Consider the following 21640-nt stretch of genomic DNA (forward strand, 5'->3'; position numbering starts at 1 on the left):
GGCGTAGTACTGTAGGCCCCTGCTGACCCACATCTATGATGCTTATTGCGAGCAATAACGCACATTTAATGGCCTGATAACAGTTGAATCGGGTGAATGAGGAACTATGTAATGACTGCGGGCATGGCATGGCAAATTACAATTAATGGCAGTTAATAGCATTTTCTTGCATCAAAAAAAACTTAAATGGTGAATGGACATGAAATCAGGATGAAAATACAGACCTGCTCTTAGTAGAAAACCTGTGTATTTTTCATGAGACATGTCAACAAAGCACAGTGTTTTGCCTCTGGTGTCAGATTGCGTTATGTTGACTTGTATGGCTGAAATTACAGCTCTCTGTAGTTGCTTTCAGCGGGAGCTAAATACTCCCTTTAAAAAAACATCTCCACTATAATCAAGTCAGCTTTCAATCTAAAGAGCAAATGTCAGTGGGCTAGAGGGTTATTTAGGAGTTAAGTTGTTACCACAGGGTGAATGGTGTTGTCACTGAATGAAGGGGAAGGGCGAGAGCACACGAGGAGGATGTGGAGAACAATGGCACTGGTATCAATACTGATACAAATTTTACATTCAGTAGAACAGTAAAAAATATCCTTGGATGTTTTATTACAGTTTCACTCCAAATAAGGTATACCTATATAAAGAACACTATAGTAATATAGAACAATCACACTTTAGTTATACTTATAGCTGCAATGACGTGTGCGGGAGTCAGGAACTGGTACCAATTTAAGACCAGTTCTCACAGCATTTCCCAAGGACAACACTCTTGTAGATGACTCACGGATCTCAAACAGAGGAAAGCTTGCCACCTGCTGCGTTAAGTTAGGATGTGTGGTTTTTATAGTGAAGGCATAAACTGCCGCAAATGACGTGAAATGGGATAATTTCACAAATGACCTCGGACATACAGACCCAGATTGTGGAAAGAATAGCCTTGAAAAGGTAGCCCACTTTCCTCTTTATAACTGCATGAGTCCACAGACGTCAGCAATGCCGCATTACTGCTGTTTTTCTAAAGATCCGGTTTGTTTTTATTGTAACTTGACAGCTCCTGTCCGTATAACAAGGCTTTGTGTAGATCATTAATACACTAAGAATAGATTATTAGATGTGATTATTAAAATAGAATAGCTTGGCCAAGTTTCAGTTTTACATGTTAGGACGTGTTGCTTTTAAGTTTCACATTCACTATTACAACGTAGTAGGCGCAGTAGGCCACTATTAACCCACATCTATGGTGCTTATAGCGACTGAAAATGCCTATTTACTGGCCCGATAACAGTCGAATCGGGCGGTCAAATCTACTTGCTCAAAGTCAATTTTGACTTGCCCCTATACAACTTGTTTTATTTATTAGGAGTTGTCAAATAACAAAGAAAGTAAATTGTTTAATCTTCATGTTTATTTATTGACAAGGAAGCGAGGTGGCTCACTCCTTAGCTACTTCCATCAGCAGCTCCGGAAAAACCCTGAGCCCTGAATTACCACTCTTATCTAGATATATGGAGTGAACCACATTACATACTGTCGAATAAGGCTTCCCATTTTTAGTTTTCTTACTTCTGGAACACCCTGACTCTCTGTGGCTATTCAGGACAGGTCACAATATTGGTCCCCGAGAATGAATAATTCTGGTTTCTATCAAATCAACAAGGCATATGGATTGTGATCACACTTTCAAATTCGACAAGGCTGTTCACACAACAGGGAACGAAACAAGTATTTCAACAATTCTCTCCATATCGTGGCATAAAGCACATGGCACATTGGCTGCAGAAGCATCGAATCAGTACCGATTATTTAGATTCTAAACATGCTACCTGTAGTTGTCAAGGTTGACTGCGTTACACTGAACTGTCACAGCGATCGTTTCCCTGAACTCTGACACTAAAGCTCTCCCTAGAGACAAAAAACCTTCACATAAAATGTTCTCATCCTGGATGATCCACTTACACAGTGTTAACTTCAATTCCACACAGGGGCACTTCTGATGCCTCAGTATGCATTTTTGGTAATGATGATGATGAACTTAAAAAAAAAGGTGCATGTGTTAGCTCTTCTGTACAACTGTGTACAACTGTTCAAACTTCTGGCCACGTAAATCAATAATCTCGTAGTCTAACTGCATTATTTACTCTTGCTCTTCATCTCTCGCTCTCATCACTTTGTCACTTTATTGTGAATCACAGCGCAGTGCATCGGCCCTGCTCAGCAGGTCAGCAGCTCCAGGAAAAAAATCACAGCAGCTCCACAGCGCCTATCATGTATCCGATCCTCTGGGGTTCTGGAAGTAGTGAGCATTAAGATGCATCGTGTGTTAGGGTTCAACATCATGTGTTTTACACCCCAGCTCCTCGCACAACCACTCACAGAAGTGGGGGATATGTATGTCACATAGCTCCTACTATTAAGAGCAGAGGATGAGCCAAATTACAAGATGATGGAGCCTCCATAAGACACAGGGCAGAAAACCAAGTGGGGAAAAGCACAGGATATACTATCTTGCTGTGATGACTATTTTGAGATGTAGGCTACCTCAATTTCCCAGTGTTCCTGGAATATAGTAAACCTGTCAAAATTATGCATGCACTCGGTAAAGCCAGTTATAAACTACTGAGGTCAGTAAAATCAGAAATTAATGATATGTGGCAATTAAAGAAAAAATAAATCTTCAATTTTAAAATAGGGTTATTACAACTAGCACATCCACTTCGTATTATGTACCCATGTGTGCCAGACCTAGTGGACAGGGAACTATAGTGGGACTTACTAGCTCTACAATGCAGTACAAGAACATTTCTTTATTTCCATATCTTCTACACAGATTATCAACTGTTGGAAGATGTTGATTTGTTGCCAGTGACATGCAGCTTTAGCCTCAGTCTTTTAGCCTATCATGTAGGCAGCTGTCAAGTGCATATGAAAGACACCTTTTTATAGAACGTTAGCAAGAGACTGCATTTTGATAGAGCTTCTGTTGAGCTCAATCATCTATCTAGGCACAATTGATAAAAAGATCAGCTTTCAGATTTTTTGGGGGGGGGACATCCCTAAATGTCAATTTTAGCCCAGGCGTAACTGATTACTATCTAGGCCGCTACGGAAAAAAACACAGCCTCCTCCTATCATTTGAATAGGGCCAGCCTGGAGACGCAGTGGGGGTGCCAACCATAGACTCTATTTAAAGATAAACAACATTAAAGCTCCCAAAAAGTGAAGCTAAAACGTCTTGATCGCCCCCTGGTGGCTGGCTGCAGTATAGGCCATTAATCCCGCCCCCTCCATGTTAGCAGATGAGACATGGGCCAAACAAAAAAGTCAAAGTACATGTCAACTGAGTTTTTACCAAAGACGGTTTCTGTCATTTTAGGCAGTTCTTATCGGGCTGATGTATGTTTGAGTGTTTATTTTTCTGATAAGTTTGGTTTTAATTAGTTATTTGATGCTATAAAAAGGGGGTGAGACGTTATGATTGATAGCTGTGATTGACAGCTGTGATTGACAGCTGTGATTGACAGCTGCTCTGAGTGAGGTAGTCGCGCAGCCGGAGGCTCAGGAATTGTACAAGAGAGAAGATGTAACTTTAACTTTCCATAACCGTCATAAGTCTGTGAAATAGAACATGTGTCAATTTGATCATGAATGTAGTTATAGAGATATTATGGTTTGTTGTTGCCGTCTTTGTAGTCAAACAGCTACCGTGTTGCTAAAATAGAAGCTAGGTGGCTCACGCTAACAAGCTGTGGCCATGTTCAGCTCGTGATTGGCTCAGGCAGGTGCGTGGGCGGGACCTCGATACCGCAGCTCCAGCCCCCCCCGATCACTACTGCGCAGACTCCGGTTCCAAATGACGTCAAAATCTCAAGATTGCAACCCCCGTATCCGGCATATTTTGGCTTCACTTTTGTACAGTGGGAGGAAGTGGAGACGCATCGTCCATCTACTGTATATATACAGTCTATGGTGCCAAGGCAGAGGGCTTCAGCAAAAAAGTTGAACTTGGCTCAACTTTTGCTGCAACATTCCTACTGTTGTTATCTGACAATCTGACAAGTACCCATAATTCGAAACAGAAACAAAGCTGCCATCAGAAACTGTGAAAAGAAAAAAGTGCCAAATGCTTTTGAGCAAGTTACCAGAGGTTACTCAGTGTGACCGCCGCTTAAATTATGTTTCGAATATTGCGGGTAGACAATCTAATAAAAAAAAAGACATATCAAGACTTTTCTCACAAAGCTATGTTTTGCTAAATCAGCATCCGTCACAGTAATCACAGTGTAATTCTCATTCAGCCACATGATGTCCCTCACAGCAACCTTTCACACCACAGGCAGACAACTGGATCTGTGATTCAAATCACAAAGCAATCAAATAATCATCACTTTGACTCAAATTCTAGTCGTAGGTTCATTCTGTGGGATATTTGTTTGGCCTCTAAGGCTGCAACAAATATGTCAGGTATTCAATGTGTTTCTTAACACCTACTTGCTTAAAATTGAGAGTGTTGGTGTGCACCAACATTTATTTGAGCAAAGCACAAAGAAAGGTGTCATATTTTTAGCTTCAAATGTTTTTACACATTTCTCTGGGAAAGGAACGAGGAATTAGGTGGTCCAACAAAGAAAGACAGAGAGATGTAACCTTTTAAAATGGTAACCAGGGCAATCACAGTTTATTCAAAACGACTATTATCCCTAATGTCTTCAATCCACTAAGTGCAAGTAACAATAAAGGTAGCCTCTTGGCACCATTAGCTAGAAACACAAATCCATTCTCTGTGCTTTACCTCCATTTGGAAAGACTGACAATTTTCACTGTGTGTGTTATTATCTGAAATTCAACCTAATATTGACCTCGTGAGCAGACGGAAAATGGATCACATAAGTTGGCTTTGAAGACCAAGACAGCTCAGCTCAAAAAGCTCTCAAATGACACCGTTAAGACTTCGCTCAGCTGAAACTGACTCCTGTCTAGTCTGCGTCTTAGCCGTTTTTTGGACTGAATGTTTGAACCTGAATTCGCAGATTTTTTTGGACACTTACGGAAAACAGAAACAAGCTCAAACTTTAACTCTGCTTTGAAGACCAGACAGATCAGCTCAAAAAGCTCTCAAATGACACCGTTAAGTCTTCGCTCAGCTAAAACTGACTCCTGTCTAGTCTGCGTCTTAGCCGTTTTTTGGACTGAATGTTTAAACCTGAATACGCAGATTTTTTTGGACACTTGTGGAAAACAGAAACAAGCCCCAGCTTTAATTCTGCTTTGAAGACCAGACAGCTCAGCTCAAAAAGCTCTCAAATGACACCGTTAAGACTTCGCTCAGCTAAAACTGACTCCTGTCTAGTCTGCGTCTTAGCCGTTTTTTGGACTGAATGTTTAAACCTGAATTCGCAGATTTTTTGGGAAACTTGTGGAAAACAGAAACAAGCTCAAGCTTTAACTCTGTTTTGGACTCTACCGTACCAGCTCCTGAGGGGACTATCTGGCTGCTAAACGCACCACTATGTCCACCAGCTAACTGCTAACTATGTCTGTCTGCTGTTTGGTGCTGAGCAGGTAGAGTACCGTGTGTGTTTTTAGTACTTATTTGCTGAAAACAGCTGCCTGCTGCGAATGGAAATGATGCAAACGAGAGCAGCGAGACTGAACCAAAGCAGACAAGTTGTGGGCCGTAAAACCAAAACAATTAGACATGTAGAGTCGGGTGATAATTATCTGTGGGTTCATCACTGCGAGCAACACTGTCACACTCATTAAGTCATTGGATCCACTGTTAATACAAAAATACAGATTTCGCAGCTTTAAATCCAATAATTCAATTTACAGTTCAGTGCTGAAAAAAGACAAAAGAACATAATGGCTCTGTTTTTAATGACATGACTCAATGAGGTCTCTTTGCAAAACGATGTGTGATGAAAGACGATAGACACCGCATCAGTGCATTTTCATTTTTGCATGCACACCTACACTAATGAACCTCTAACCGATTACAAATGTTAAACATCAGAGGATCAGACAAACAAAGAGATGTTATCCATCCCAGAACCTGTGAGAGAACTGATCTATTTCACAGTGTCTCCCCTTCATGTGAACTCCCATCAGGCCTAACCTTGAGGGAACAGAGAGCACCTCTGTGTGACACCGCCCGCCTGCAGATCCAGTGGCCAACCAGTCACCCTTGGAGGCACCCAGCCAGGACCGCATGTCCCATAATTTCTCTCACCTCTGCAAACAGGAGCATCTGGGAAGTATCCAGAGCATTCTGGGAGATGCCTCATGTAAACTCAGACATTAATCATACCTTTCTACAGCCCAATTTCTCTTTTGCCCTCTTTTTTCTTCTCTCTTTCTCTCTCCCTATATACATACACTATATATACACATGTGCCCTCTCATCTGAACTGATTTGAATGTAAACTTGATTGTCTCTCAGAGGGAGGTAGAATAACAGCCAGGAACTTGAATCTCATCACCCCTGCAGGTCATATTTCTCAAGAGCAGGACAGCGCCAGCCCAAATTAATTCAGTGTGGAAACTGATGATGCCGCTGCCATTATCACGCCCAAAAGAGATGAGAGCGAGACAATGTCTCTAGTTGACCTGTGACATGCCCACTGCTGATACACGCAACTTCATCTCTCTTTGCAAATGATCACAAAATGCATAACAGCAATCACCAACCCAGTCTCACGGGAAGGCGTATAAATAGTAGGACATTTGGATATTTAGATAGACATTTTGACATTTTAGCCTTTTCGCATGTCATTTGTATGCCGCTTTTCGCGTGTCATTTGTACGCCACGCAAACGTCCGCAGTTAGGTTTAGGCAAGAAAAAACAATTAGTTAGGTTAAGGGAAAATGTCATGGTTGTGCTTAAAATAAGTATGTAAACTGGGTAAAACATGTACGGAAACAAATGTGGAAAACACGCCACAAACGTCAGTAAAAAACACGTGACAAACGTCACAAACGTAACTCACAAAACAAAACACCAGTCAACACCAGTCAACAACAGCCTCGAACAGCTTTTATCTATTCTTTGTTATTATACTGTTTGTCTCGCACCAAAAAGCCAAAGAAAATTCCTTGTGTATACCCCTTACACCTGGCAATAAACACCTTTCTGATTCTGATTCTGATTCTGATTCTGAACAGGGGTCTCCTGGTTAAAAGTCTGGTGTTTGTTGGACCTATCCACCTCCCCACGGTGGATAGGTCCGCTCCCTTTTTTCTGTATTCAATTACATTGTGAGGTGGGTGCATTAGAAACAAAAGGCTCATCCATGTGACACGTTTGTAGAATGGCCCTTATAACTGTGCGATCATTTCCTAAACTTGTTAACTGTAAATCCTAAAGCTGTGACATGCCAGGTCCTGCAACACCTCTGTGTATTATCAGAAAAACTACTGCAGTTTAGCCATTTACGAACTTACTGCACTGTTTCTGTAAGAAACCTAGCAACATGCCACCATGGTGGTTGGAGGAGGATATATTTAGCCAACCCTGCTGTTATTCTAATTGTAGGACTTCTTGTTTGAATCTTACCCATCCCCTTTAATTACACTGCTGTTTCTTTGTTGCCACAAATTAATCTAGCGTGGGTATAAGCAACACAAATTAATCAAGCATCTTTTAACTGTAGAAAAAATGTATCATTTTGAATTCTTCAACGGGCATGATTTTTGGGAAAAAAGCTGAATTTGAGATATATTGCTCTTGCTTTGAGGTGAGAACGGAGAAAAGACACCAGCGGCGTAATCTGAGTTATTAAAATGCATATATAATTTCAGATTACACTGTGAAAGTCCCTGCTCAGCAAAGAACAGTGCACAGCAAAATTAATATTTTACCCTGAGCAATGCATGAACTTGTTATGACAGCAAACAGCATTTAGACACATGCATCTGATGAAGGGGTCATTCAATATGCTGTCACAGTACTTTAAAAAGGTATTACCAGCCTAGTCATTAACCTGTCAACTACAGTTTGTAGCCATATACAGTACCTGCACACCGTGGAAACACAAGTCTTTCAAAATAAAATGTTGCCATTGTCCTAGGGCTTCACGATTATGGCCAAAATGATAATCACGATTATTTTGATCAATATTGATTTCATGATTATTTATCACGATTATTCTTTAATTTTAGCGACAACATATTTTTATTGCACTTTCACATTAAAATAAACACAGCACTGTTTTCACTTCCATGCTGTGCTACATCCCTGTTAATGTACAAATTAGGGCGGCACGATGTTGGAAAAAACTGACATTGCAATATATTTTTTTCTGCTATATATTGTTGCAATATGAAAGAATACATGAATATTCACCCTACCCTTTTGTTAGCTACATTTTAAAGTTAAATGCTTCAATCTGTACTTCGAGAGCAAAATTAGCAACAATAACAGCTAGATAAACAATTGTATGCTCTTAATTTAATTATAAACATTGTTGTACAGATAATATCTATACCCAAAAGTGAAGCCAAAACATCTTGATCACCGGCTGGTGGCTGGCAGTTTAGAAAGCGCTTGATACGATACGCTGCAGCGTTTTCTATGTGCAGAGCGTGCATTTTAAATATCAATATCGCAGGCGATCATGTTAATTTAATTGTGGGAAGCCATAATTGTGATTGTGATTAATATTTGATCAATTGTGCAGCCCTACATTGTCCAGACAAGTACCTTTTTATTTATTTATGTCTTTACTTACACACTGTTTTTTTTATGATTATTATGAGACGCAATAAATTTGCATCCATAGATTTATCTCTGAGTGGTTTATGTGCCACAAATCAAATAATTTTAATATCCAGAGTTCTTATTTTTTAGCACCAGTTCAAGGTCCTCCAATAGTCTGTATGGTTGGCCATGCCAGAGACCCACACTAATTATCTTGGGTCACTGCTTCATGAGTGTGAGGTCAAACTATAGAGCTTAGGGTTAAAGCCCCAGTATACCCATGGAGCAAACAAGAGCAATAAGCATCACAGTGCTGGAGCTTCGGTTCGGCCTCCTGGCTCTGTCACACACAATGAAGCTGAGTTTCCCTTGATATGCTATGAACCATCCTCACTCACGTGGATGCCTGGGTGTTCGCTGACCTGTACTGTCACTCTGCTGTCAGTGAGCCACTGCTGCTGTGCTACTCTGAGGAAGCCACCTACTGACTTCACACATCCACTGCAATTCTGCTCTTTCAGCAATCTGGCTATAAATGTCATCCACGTTTACAGCATTCAACGCACTTTTACAAAAATGTAAAGCATAAGAAAGGCCAGTGAGCTCCCATCAATTGTCTGTCTTAGACAAAAAAAATCCTCTAACGCTTACCACCAAATGCCCTCATTCATCATAGTTATATGACCCATTCAATGATGTTCCCAAAGTTTTAAGATGACAGCTATGTGGTCATTTGCACAATCATCAATGCTGCACAGGCTGCAGGGTGAAACGTACTGCATCTCCATCCTTTCTTTCCACTCAGCTAGTTCATCACTTAATTGACTTAATGAAGTACGTTCACTCAGAGACATGTACCAATGCTATGATATGATATGAGAGTGAACATTAAGGGTTGGCCAGCGATGCCAGCTGTACCAGACTACCAACCCTAAGGACAATTTACCATTAGATAAAATGAGAATTTTGCTGGAAAACAGTGACATGGCTGAAAGGATATTAACTTTAAAAAAAAGGCATAGTGAGACTAAAAGGCTAAAAGTGGACGTGCAGTCTTTACACAAAGGCAAGCTGACATATGCAACGAAAGTGCGTAGTTCTGTTGTGTGCTACAACTTTGACCCAGCATGTTCTGGTGTTTGGTGGTTTATCTTATCTAAAGACAAGGGAAGTCAAAGTGACAACTTTGGATGACTCAAAAGGGAGAAGACGCTTTAAACCCTGTAATGTCAACCCCTTAAAAGGTCCAGTGTGTAGGATCTGGTGGTATCTAGCTTTGAGATGAGGAGACTGCAACCACCTGTAGCCGTTGGAGAGCTACGGTTGGCGACGCAAAAACGTGAATGGCCCTCTCTAGAGCCATCTGGAGCAGAGCCAGTGCGTAGAGTGTGTGTGTGTACGAGGAAAGTGAGTGGTGAAGTAAGAGAGAGAGAGAGCTGCAATGACGGGAGAAAGTAACGTTATCGACTCCGGCCCAAGCAGGAAAAGTTAACAGAGTTTGGTTTGTCCGTTCTGGGCTACTGTAGAAACATGGTGGTGCAATATGGTGGACTCCGTGAAGAGGACCCGCTCCCTATGTAGATATGAATGGCTCATTCTGAGGTAAAGGAAACACAATGCTTCATACTATCAGGTGATTATACACAAAAGAAAACACACTTATTAATATTATATTCCATTTCTGCCAAAAGATCCCCCTAATTGTTACACACTGTTCTTTTAAGCTACACAGAAACACTGTGTTCATGGTATCTGGCTTCCTCATAAAACAATGTGGTATATTTCAAGAAATATTCCATACATTATCTACCTTGTTTGTCTATCAAAACAGCTGAGACTAATGCATTACCACTTAGTTTGAAACAAAAGAGTGAATATTTATTTACTCCACCCTTTTCTGTTGTGTAGTGGCAAATGAATTACACAAGGTGAGGGACATTGAAATTGATGCAGACAAAGCTAAAAATGCGAGATTGGAAGCATTTTTATTGCCTCCACATAGCTCACACCATGGCGACGGCTGTAACCACCTTATAAGAACAGTGCAGAGCGGCGGCAGTGAGCTAGCCAGTGGGGCACGCTCACATGCACTAAAAGCATGTGCGGACGGCCCGACTATGTCAACAAAACGCTAAGAAGCTCGAATTACAACACACACAGAGGGAGAGTGACTTCATTTTCTGCTCAGGTAGACATTACTCCTCTATATCTTTACATAGTTGTTTGCTGCTCAATTAATGCTCTGGATATTGTATAGAGCACCTTTAAAGATAATAATAGAGAGAAAGGTGAATGAGCCCCTTGCTCATTCACCATGAGTGAAATATCAAGAAGGGAAATATTCTATATCAACCATGAACTCACAAACTAAAAGCATGTTTTTCGATATCACCTATCATTAAGCCATGATGCATCACTTAAATGGAATGTTTGACATGATTATAGTTCTGTACAGCTTTACTTTCCAACCTGCCAATCTTCAGCTCGCTTAGAAGTCTGAATTTGAAACTCGCTTCATTTATAGAAACACATAATCACAGGCACCATATAGGCAAACTCTCCACACACACACACACACACACACATACACTGTATGGCTATATATATACTAAATACCAAAAGATCTCATCTCACCCCCACTTTGCCCCTAACAAGTGAATATTAATCCACAATAGGCATAAACCCAAGTGCCATCTGCTGCAGCAGAAGGCACTTTAAAGAATCAACTTTAACCTCTTCAGATGCACTGGGGACGTACGGCAAGTTTGCTTTTGTATGTGGAAAGAGATTCAGATGAGAATATGTGACTTATAAGACCTATGTTTCTATGTTGACAAAGACTGGCAGTCGTAGTGATACAGCCCAGTTGGCTTAGTCTCTGTGTTCTCTCAGTTATGTTGTGTTACTAAAAATACAGAGCTGGAGCACTATATGTAGGCCTTTGCAGCTCAGGCAGGCCTAGTGAGCACTATACTGGAAACACCTGCCTCTGCTGACAGAGGGCCACACAGAGGATTCTCCGTCTATGACAAAAGGTACGAGAAAATCCTCCGAGGTTGTTTGAGGCGCCTCTGTAGCTGAAACAAAATGTGTTGTGTGTTTTGTTTGACAGTGTGCATTCAATGAGTTAGCAGTTTTTTAAGTCATAAGAAACAGTACTGCACCCCACTGACACAGTCTGCATCTTGGCCTACTTCATTTATCCCCAGTAAACCACACTGGCTCTACCTGCTGCTTCAGCACAAAACCCTGACAATTGTGCCCACACCATCAGTTTATGATAATTCAATAGTGAGCCTCCACAAAAGGTAAACGTGGGCTATACTCTCACTTTGAAAGACATCAAATCTCAAAACACCTTGACAGTGAGTCTCAGCTTTGATCGATTTGCTGCATGGTGTTGAGCACCAGTTAGGGAAGTTAGTGTCTTGGTGCGGCTTTTCCATTGAGCAGCAGTCAGTCAGTCGTCACCATCAGTGCCTACTGGCTTAGTTCCACATTGTGCCTTTCATGTAACATTAACATAAAGATAAATACAAGCCAAGCTTTGAAAAAAAGAAACTCACAGGTTATGTGACAACACTTACCACCGTTTTTTAGATATTTCCAGGTTATTCAAACATTTGGAGGAGAAACAACATCCAGTTTGCTTCATCATTTTTAACTCTTTCAAAAACTAAACTAAATATGGCAGCCGGAAGTGACGTAGCATATCAACGTCCCTACGAACAATATGCGTGAAAGCAATTTATATGAAAATATTAAATAATATAAATTAAAAGTAATACAAACCTATACATATTGTGTATGTTTGATATAAATATAAATGAACCTAATAATATATTATTCCTAATTGGTGGGACTTCGCTTCTACGAGGCTAGCTACCCCATATTCCCCTTCCGGTTTTGACATGTGGTGGTGCCCTCAAGTGACACTCTTTAACTCGGGTTTTACAACATGAGAAGTCGAGTATGCGATGTGCTTGGCATTCAAGGGGTTCAACTTGGAAAAAAAATTACTAAGAAAAACAATATATCAGTAAAATTACAATATATTAACGAATTATGTACCGAAACATTAACTTCCATCATTACGTCATTTTTTGACAATGTCAACAACTTGTGAAGTCGGAGCATTCAGAAACTAGAGGAAGGCCGTAAATAGGACCCCATTTTGAAGGCACCAATTGGCAAACTGGCAATTAAATTTGCAATTAGGGAATCCAGTTTAAAAAGTCTGAATGTTTTTGTCCCTGGTTTTTAGGAGAGTCTTGGAAGAATCTAGAAATCTTTATACATTTGTGGTAAGTGTTCTCAAAGAACCTGCGAGGTGTTTCCAATGTGTATAGCTTGTATAGACTCGTCTTTGAGGAAAAACTACTACTTGACAGCTCTGTGATATATAATAATAGCAATTTAATAATCTTAAATGGAGAAAAAAAAATTATGATTGCTATGTGGAAGGCACAAACAAACCGGGGCTAAATATTGCTTGACACTCATCAAGAGGGAAACAGAATGGTGTTAAACAATACATTTGTAGTTGATAGTAAACAATGTGTTTTGTGGTTGCTCCTGCAGTGTCAGCGAGGCTAAATAGTCCCGCTACAGTATGATGATGATGATGATCTACTATACTGCAGCTGCAGTGTCGAGGAACTGTACTGCTGCTGAGCTGAGCTGAGCTGAGCTGAGCTGAGCACATCATCTCCAAAAACCCACAACATGAGGTAACAAGTAGCCCTGCACTACATGCTGTCCACCTGGGGCTCCTCTTTCATATAAACCTACAAACAGCCTGTTGAAATAAGCTCTAGAAGCTCTACAATGTTTACATAGGACATTTAACTATAATGATTGCTGGTGTGATGCTGAATAAAAGAGCCTACACATTGCACACAAAAAGACTGCTCAAGTGCAGGATTTTGCATTATAGTGCAGTGGAGCCGGGTTTCCTTTCTTACATTCTGCACCTCAGCTTGCTGGCTTCTTCTTCTTCTTCTTTTTCTACACAAATCAACTCAAGTGCTCAGTATAAAAAAATCATATTTTGATGCATATTGGCCTGCAACAGCACGAGGGATAGACATGAAAGAATATAGTCTGTCTCCTCCGGCTGCCTTTGCTGCTGAAAACAGCCCATTTAATGGAGAAGTGTGTGTTGCAGACAGACAGAGGAGGTGAATGCTGCTGCAGTAAACCCGGGGATGGAACAATCTGCTGGTTATAGGGGGGAATCACGTTGGACAGAAGAACTGTGCGTGGATTTGATCCTCTGAAATAACATCTTGTGCGTGCATGTGTGTGTGTGAGCGCTATTTAAAAAGTTAGGAGATCATGGTGCCGTGGTGATGCAGGGGGTGCTTTTTGTGTGTGTGTGTGTGTGTGTGCTCGCAGATATACTATACAGCTGCACAGAATAAGTTGTTCCCCCCCTCCCAGCTTCTCCTCTGCATGATCCACTCGCTGCATAAATATGATTGCAGATCTATCACCATTACAACAAAACAAACAGAATATAACGCACATCCACACACACACACTGTGTCTCACACACATATGCAAGCACAACGCCGGTTGTCACAGCGAAACGTTGGAGTATATAGGCAATAATGGGTGATGATGATGAGCTTACCACTTGGATTCTTGTTTTTCTTAAGACTCTTGCCACAAAGACACTGCAGCATATGCGTTCCTTTGCTGAAAATGTTCCAAAGAAACCACATTGATTTGGGCGAAGAGCAGCAATCCAGTGGCTTAAACACCCAGATATAGATGAGATCCTTGCGGTTGCATAATAATAATAATAATAATAATAATAACACAATTGGATCAGTTCTCCAGGACAAGGCTACCACCAATTGCACCATATAAGAAAAAAAAATAGGGTAGATATCCAAGTCCTCATATGCGTTTTTTCATTCACGTGGCACAAAAAAAAAAGATTCAGTGGCTTGTCACAGACTTCAGTGTGTTTTTTTTTTTCTTTCTTTCTTCTGGCGTATATTAAAGGATTGCCTCCTCAACTATAGTCGAGAATAGAAAATATACTCTGTAGATTGCATGTGTCGCACCGGTGATGGAGACTGGGCCGACCAGTAAACAAACACAACTAACGTGAAAACAGTAAAACACGGTGGGTTTCCGCGGAGAAAACCATTGCCTGTTTAGTTCATCACTCTGAGGAGAGGAGGGTGGATCTGCACAGCATCAAAAGCCAAGGGAGGATGCATCCTATGCACAGACTGCTGCTGCAATGATAGCCCCAACAAAACAGCACATTGCCGGATCAAGTCCAATGCGTTTTGTCCTGTAGAACCAAGCTGGTTTTTGGCTGAGGTCAGATCACCTCAGTTTGCATCTCTTCTTATAGTCCCCCACACTGCAACAGAAACGTTGCGTTAAAGCCAGGTTTCTTGGTGTGTGTGTGTGTGTGTGTCCGTGATTTTCCTGGAGTGTGCGTTTCTTCCTTTGCTTTTTGTTGGGTATTTTTTTCCCCTCAAGCCGTTCCTGGCATCTCCAAAAAAGTACGGTGCGCCTATGATACAAACATTTGCATGAATTTCCCCTTTCGGCGTCGGACCTCTGTTAGAAATAGACGGAGGAGGAGGAGGGAGGAGGAGGAGGAAGGAGGAGGAGGAGGGGTTAAATTGAAAAGATTGGCTTTCCATTACGTAAACACGTGGTTTCTGCGCCGTCATTTCAGTGATGCTCTCGGAAATTTGGATGATCCGACTCTGAGACTATATTATTGTCCCAGCTTGGATTCTTGGAAAATGACATCAGTGGGTTTTGATGCACGAGAGGGGCACGTGTGTGCACTGCACGTTAAGGGGCTGTGATTTTCACAGCCCTCATCTCTTTTCATCTTTGCTCTCTGTTCAAGTTGTTGTCAAGCTTTGTGTAACCTAGTTAACCGTGAGATTATGTACACAAGCTCCCAAAAAAGTCACAGGTGTGACAGACTCACCTGTGATAGGTTGGTTGGTTGGTTGGCTTGTTGTGTCAAGTCATCTAAGCATTACTGGAGCAGGGCTGCAGAGTGCAGAGTATATAGCCTATAGGCCACTGCAACAGATCACTATTACTTTGGCATGCTGAATTAATTGAATCCAATATTGGCTGCAGAAAAAAAATGGATTCACAATAAAAGTTAAAGCTGCAGTGGGTAGAAATGGATCACATATGATTTAAAGGGACTATTTGTAACTTTCAGAAATGCCTTGTTAACAGCGACACCTGTGGCCGTTAATTCAACGAAAGTCAGCGTCGGGCTCGCGCTTTGCTCGCTCTAAATAGACATGAACGAGCATCGCTCAAAACAGTGAGGCGACACACGTCAGCTAAAACCACAATATCACTCTATATTTCAGCTGCTTGGCAGTAATGTTAGCTGACCAGACGAAGGTCTCTCTATGAATCACTGCTGATCCTAGTGTTGGCTTTTCCTGCCTCAGCCTCCCGACCGCGGCCGGAGGGAACAGGGGAGACATCGACACCCGGTTGGAGACGACAACGTTTCTCGCTGTGGAGCCCCGTCACTTCACAAGACACGGAAAACCTCTTTTGGTCTGGAGGAGCTGCAGCAGTTATTTCTGCACAAACGTCCACTGTACATTCACGACCCGGTAGATTTATACGTGTATAAAGTTACAAACAGTCCCTTTTAAAAAAGGTTATTTTTATAAAACGGTCACTATATCCTCTACCTGACAGAAGTGCATGAGACAGGTAATCTGAAAAAAAAATCATGTGCCTCTGTGTCCTCCTCCTGTGCTCCTAATGTTATCTGCAAGATTTCAAAGATTGGAGGAAAACAACCAATCAGAGCCGAGCTGGAGCCTTGCCGTCTCTGAGCAGCTTTCAATCACTCGCAAACTCCGATCAAACTAGGCAGCTCTGATCAAATATGAATCAATATTCTGTCACTGTAATGCTTATTTCTCTCCTCAAATGCTTTCAGAAACATCTTGTAGTGTACTGTTTAGCTGTAAAAATGAGAAAGTTTGTGACCCGACAGCCATGTTGAGATCTGTTGAGGAAATACCAAGCACCTCCCACCAGCCTGAGCACAGCCAATAGGAACGCTCTCGAGGGACACGCTCCCTGAAATGACCTGTGATTGGCCAAAATCTCTAGACCTTTTAGAGCCTGAAAACAGAGCCACGAGGAGGTGCACAAGTATTCTATTTGCCCAATGATGCCAAAAACGTGTTGCCTACTGAAGCTTTTATACAGAAGAGCAACTTTAAATATCTATGGTCTTCTTATAAAATATATAATAATGACAGGGCACAAAATTGTTTATCATTTGTTTGACAAAACATTCAGATGCAATATTGGGTGTTAGCTGTTTTGTTCCCTCATCCCTGAGGACAAGGGGCCAGCTAGTGTTGCTCATGACGACCGTTTCCACTGTATTTCTCTGAGGATTTAAAGTTTTCCATCACAGACTGAGGGAGAAGAAGACATTGTTCTCCCCTGATCATGCCTGCCCTCACCAGGCCGGGGTTGTGGAGAGATAATGTCTTTGGTGGAAGGACTGAACTTTGCCTCACACATACTTTAAATTTGATTTCAGTGGTGTTTTTGCGTGTTAGGCGCTCCTTCCTCCTGTATGTGTTTTTCATATTTCACATCTCGGATTTAATCCTCTGTCAGCGTCACTCCCTCCCAGCACAAATGGCAGATGTCAGTTTGTCTGCCAGTGTTTGGAAGTAGACCCCATTTGTTGCTGGATATAGTGTTGACCCCCACTCACAGGTGTTGGATACTGTTTGCCAGTAAGCTGTCTCGGTTAGGCTGCAGTACAAAGAATACAAATGACCTGCATTATGGCCCCAGCCAGAACAAATGACCTATTTAGAAACTGTATTTTTTCCTTCTTTCCTGTCATTTTAAATGTATTAGTCAGGGAAGAGTATTGAATTCTTGATTATATGGCTTTTTTTTTTTAAATATGAGCTGAGGGAAAAGCTTGATCCATACTTATAAGGAAAGAGTGTTGCATTAGATCACCTCATTGATTCTTCCATTTTCCAAATGACGCACCAAAAACCAGCATGTATGTAACATGTATCACTTTGACATGTTTTGCGTGATATGTACGTAACATTAAGCACCCAACCTCTGGAGTATTTTTCTTAATCATGTGCCGATGACAACTTACAGTCGAACTCAAAAGCTTCTTTTATCCGATGTAATGTCGAGCGAGCGAGAGCCGAGGTTTGTGTAAACAATATTAACCACAGCACAGGAAGCTTGATGAGAGACTGGAGGGGTTCATTAGTGGGGTTGTGTTGTGTGTTCATCTCTGAATTACAGCATTAATCCACTTTAATGACCTAGTTTTCGTGGCGCCCAGGTCTTGTCAGTTGTCTGTGATAACTGGCTCCTCGGGGATGTGGGCCACTTTGAAACAAAATGTTTCCTCATTGACTTTTTTAACACGGCATTATAATTTTGCCACGTCTCTCTTTAAAGGCCAGCTGTAAAGAATTACTTATTGATTTTAAGGGGTGGCTGTCAATGTTTCAATTACTGATAGTTTGCTCATGTTGTGCACCTGCTAACACATTCAGTGTGCGTACAAAACACATATAACTAGTACACTGCCTCAAACGACAGGTGAATGTAGTTATTTAAGCAATGTGCACGCGTGTGCTGTAGACTTACATCCACATGTGCTCCTGTGAGGTCAGACGGACTCATTGGGGAATCGGCACAAGTCGAAGGAGTGCACTGCAGGCTCTCCAGCTCTCTCCCTCTGCAGAGGCCTCTCATGTCATCCTGCCTATCGATCTGTACTGTAATGTAAAGTATCATCGCACCCTGGAGGATATCGTCTGACAATTTTGTCAGGGATCATTAGAATACTTCTTTTTGATTGCCCGGGCCACGGCGGGCAGGAAGTGGCTCCCTAGTGAGTTTTTAACAGCCTCTTTTCTCCTGATGGGGAAAAATAACTTGATTTAAGATGCACAGAGATAAATGGACCGGTTCCAGTTTTACTGGTCTGGTCTCTGTGGTTTTACTGTACACATTTTAACGGCTCACACATGGGGGAGTGTGAAGATTGCATGAACTGCATGAGTGTTATCATTTGGAAATATATAGAGGGATTCATATCCTGTTATCTAATGTGAAAAATATAAGAATATTTAGAGAGGTCTATGATAACACCGGGTACTTTAACTATTTTTGGATTTCTTAGTAATAATCTGCACACACATACTGTATAGTGTATTTGTAATTTGGGTGAATTGACTAAGTTGAAAGGTGGAAGCAAGCATGATGAACTTTGTTGAGATAATTGCAGTATTTTACAATTATCAAATGATAACTTTAAAGTAAAAATGCTTACACATATCAATAGCTAGTACCCTAACAAGCCCGTTCAAAACATGCCTGTTCAATACACCTGCCATGACAGAGATGTATCCCCTAGCAATGCTAGAGTATACGCTTCATTTGGGTGCAAAGGTTCACACAGACATCGATGGAGAGCGAGCTGTATCCGACATGCCATTCGGCGGTGTAATAGTTAATATTGTAGCGAGCGACAGAGAGCGAGCTGTACCCAGCATGCCATTCGGTGATGTAACAGTTAACATTGTAGCGAGCAACTGAGAGCTTGCTGTACCCAGCATGCCATTCAGCGGTGTAACAGTTAATATTGTAACAAGCGACAGAGAGCGGGCTGTACCCAGCATGCCGTTCAGCCTTGCTTCCAATTTTTCCCAGTGACCACTCGCGGTATTGCAACGAAAAATCCCACTGAGGCCCAAAAAGCATTTTCACCATAGACCACCATTTTAAAAGAGACGTCTGCAAAACACCTCAAACTGCAATTATGACTCTTTGTATAATTCATTTTTTGATCCATGAAGGTTCTAAATTTGTAAAACTTGTTTGTCCCATAGACCTCAAGAGCTCCCACTCAACACGGCACTTCCTTGGGTCCTCAGCAATACACCGGCCAAGAGTGAAGCTGATCAGATGAATGGACGTCAAGAAATTCAAAGGACAGATATACAGATAGAGACTCCTTCAATATTAGTTAGATGATTAAAGGTAGCATGAATAAATAAGCCTGAAAAGTACCGCAGTTTCCACCACAGACTAATAAAGCACCATGTAATCCTTGATAATGATGAAAGGTCTGTGATTTTATTAGTTATTAAAAACACACTGGGTGCAAATAGTACACATACTATAATGTTGGACTATACTGAGGATCAATGACGGTATTTCTGCGATTGATTTGAAGCATTTATAAGGGACAAACTGCATGGACATCAAGGCAATGTACTGCTGTGTGAATGATAATTGTGTATAATATAATTAAACATTTTAAACAATATCTTCAGTTCAAAGTGACGTCATTTTATCTTCTTTAATGTAAAAAGCATTAAGTTTTATGATCAGCTTGTCGTAGTTTTATTTAGATTCTAAATGTCATGTAAAGTCATGACCATTGCTTTAAGGGATTTCTAGACTGGGACCAGCAATGTTAAAACATCCGCTCCCCTTCACCCAACACGCCCGTGAGCCAAGACATCTACCAATCAGAGAAGGAGCGTGAGCGTTGTTTGGCATTGCTTAGAGCAAGTGTTCGCTGTAAAATGAACAGCTGCTGTGAACCAAGTCATGACCAAAGACTTCATTCAAACTCCAACACAAGGCCAGAACTAGTCTCTGTGCTTCACTGGGCTCAAACTGCAACACTATACTGTATTATGTAACTTCCTGTATATAGCACACATTTACAGATATCATTTTTATCAGAGTGTACTGCATATGCATACGGCACATCTGGACAGTTGATATGTTTAACACATATTAGCATGCCTCTTTGATTCACTGTCAGTTACCGCTCACTGGTACTTGGCTCAAACGCAACTCCATATGTGATGTTTAGACGTCGGCTCCAAACACCTCTCCAGTGCCCCCACATTGTGACTAATAGGGCAAAAGACCAATAGAACCAAATTGAGGAATCCCACACACATAATAACCAACTCCTCTTTAAAATCCATTGTGACCAACGATATTCATTATAGCAGAGAGATGAGGGCAACGACTCTGGCCATGTGAGGATTCAGGCATCCTCCACTGTATAGTGAGCCAGCCCACATCCACTCATAGAGTGTTAGTTATACAGGCTAATTCTATCCACCAGGATACAGAAAAACAGTATGCATGGTAAAAAAAAATTACTTGACAACGAATTTCAAATATGACATTCAGCATTTAATGGAGTCATATAGTATACGCTTTAGAATAACTTAAACTTAACCTGCTGCTGTCTCGGAGTAATGATTAAAAAAACATGAAAAGTCTTCCCTTTTCCTCCTGGGATGCATTGTGCTGTGTTCGTTTTGGGCAGTGGTGGGTAGAGTAAACAAAAACTGTACTCAAGTAAAAGTAATTTTACTTTATAATTATATTGACTCAAGTAGAAATAAAGTACTCATAAAAATAACTACTTGAGAGACAGTTAAAATGTTTCTCGTAAAAAACTACTCAAGTAGTGAGTGAGTAACTTCAGTAGATGCGACAAATGACAAAATATGTGCTGTTAAGCACAATTTAATCTCTTAAAACTAGGGCTGTCAATCAATTAACATATTTAATCATGATTGATCGCACATTTTTTATCTGTTCAAAATGTACCATAAAGGGAAATTTCTCAAGTATTTAATACTCTTATCAACATGGGAGTGGGCAAATATGCTGCTTTATGCAAATGTATGTTTATATTTATTATTGGAAATCATTTAACAACACAAAACAATGACAAGATATTGTCCAGAAACCCTCACAGGTACTGCATTTAGCATAAAACAATATGCTCAAATCATGACATGGCAAACTGCAGCCCAACAGGCAACAACAGCTGTCAGTGTGTCAGTGTGCTGACTTGACTATGACTTGCCCCAAAC

General features: G+C 41.0%; 1 protein-coding gene and 1 long non-coding RNA gene across 3 annotated transcripts in view; one reads left to right on the forward strand and one right to left on the reverse strand.

The window, feature by feature from the left end:
• Positions 1-15284, reverse strand: part of fgf14 (fibroblast growth factor 14) — a 133011-nt gene extending 117727 nt beyond the window's left edge. The window contains exon 1 of one of the 2 annotated variants that reach the window (XM_037789490.1): positions 14332-15284. In XM_037789490.1, the coding sequence (XP_037645418.1) occupies positions 14332-14566 (235 nt within the window). In that variant the 5' untranslated portion in view covers positions 14567-15284. Of the gene's footprint in view, positions 1-12283; positions 12424-14331 lie in introns of those variants that run through there. The other variant, XM_037789492.1, reaches the window with a different exon arrangement.
• LOC119500062 lies at positions 12688-20058 on the forward strand. Its single transcript, XR_005209522.1, has 3 exons — positions 12688-13000; positions 13278-13426; positions 19619-20058. It is a non-coding gene; the product is annotated as an uncharacterized LOC119500062 (long non-coding RNA).
• The last annotated feature ends 1582 nt before the right edge of the window (positions 20059-21640 follow it).

The sequence above is a fragment of the Sebastes umbrosus genome, chromosome 13, assembly GCF_015220745.1.
Source record: "Sebastes umbrosus isolate fSebUmb1 chromosome 13, fSebUmb1.pri, whole genome shotgun sequence".
In the NCBI taxonomy this organism is placed as follows: Eukaryota; Metazoa; Chordata; class Actinopteri; order Perciformes; family Sebastidae; genus Sebastes; species Sebastes umbrosus.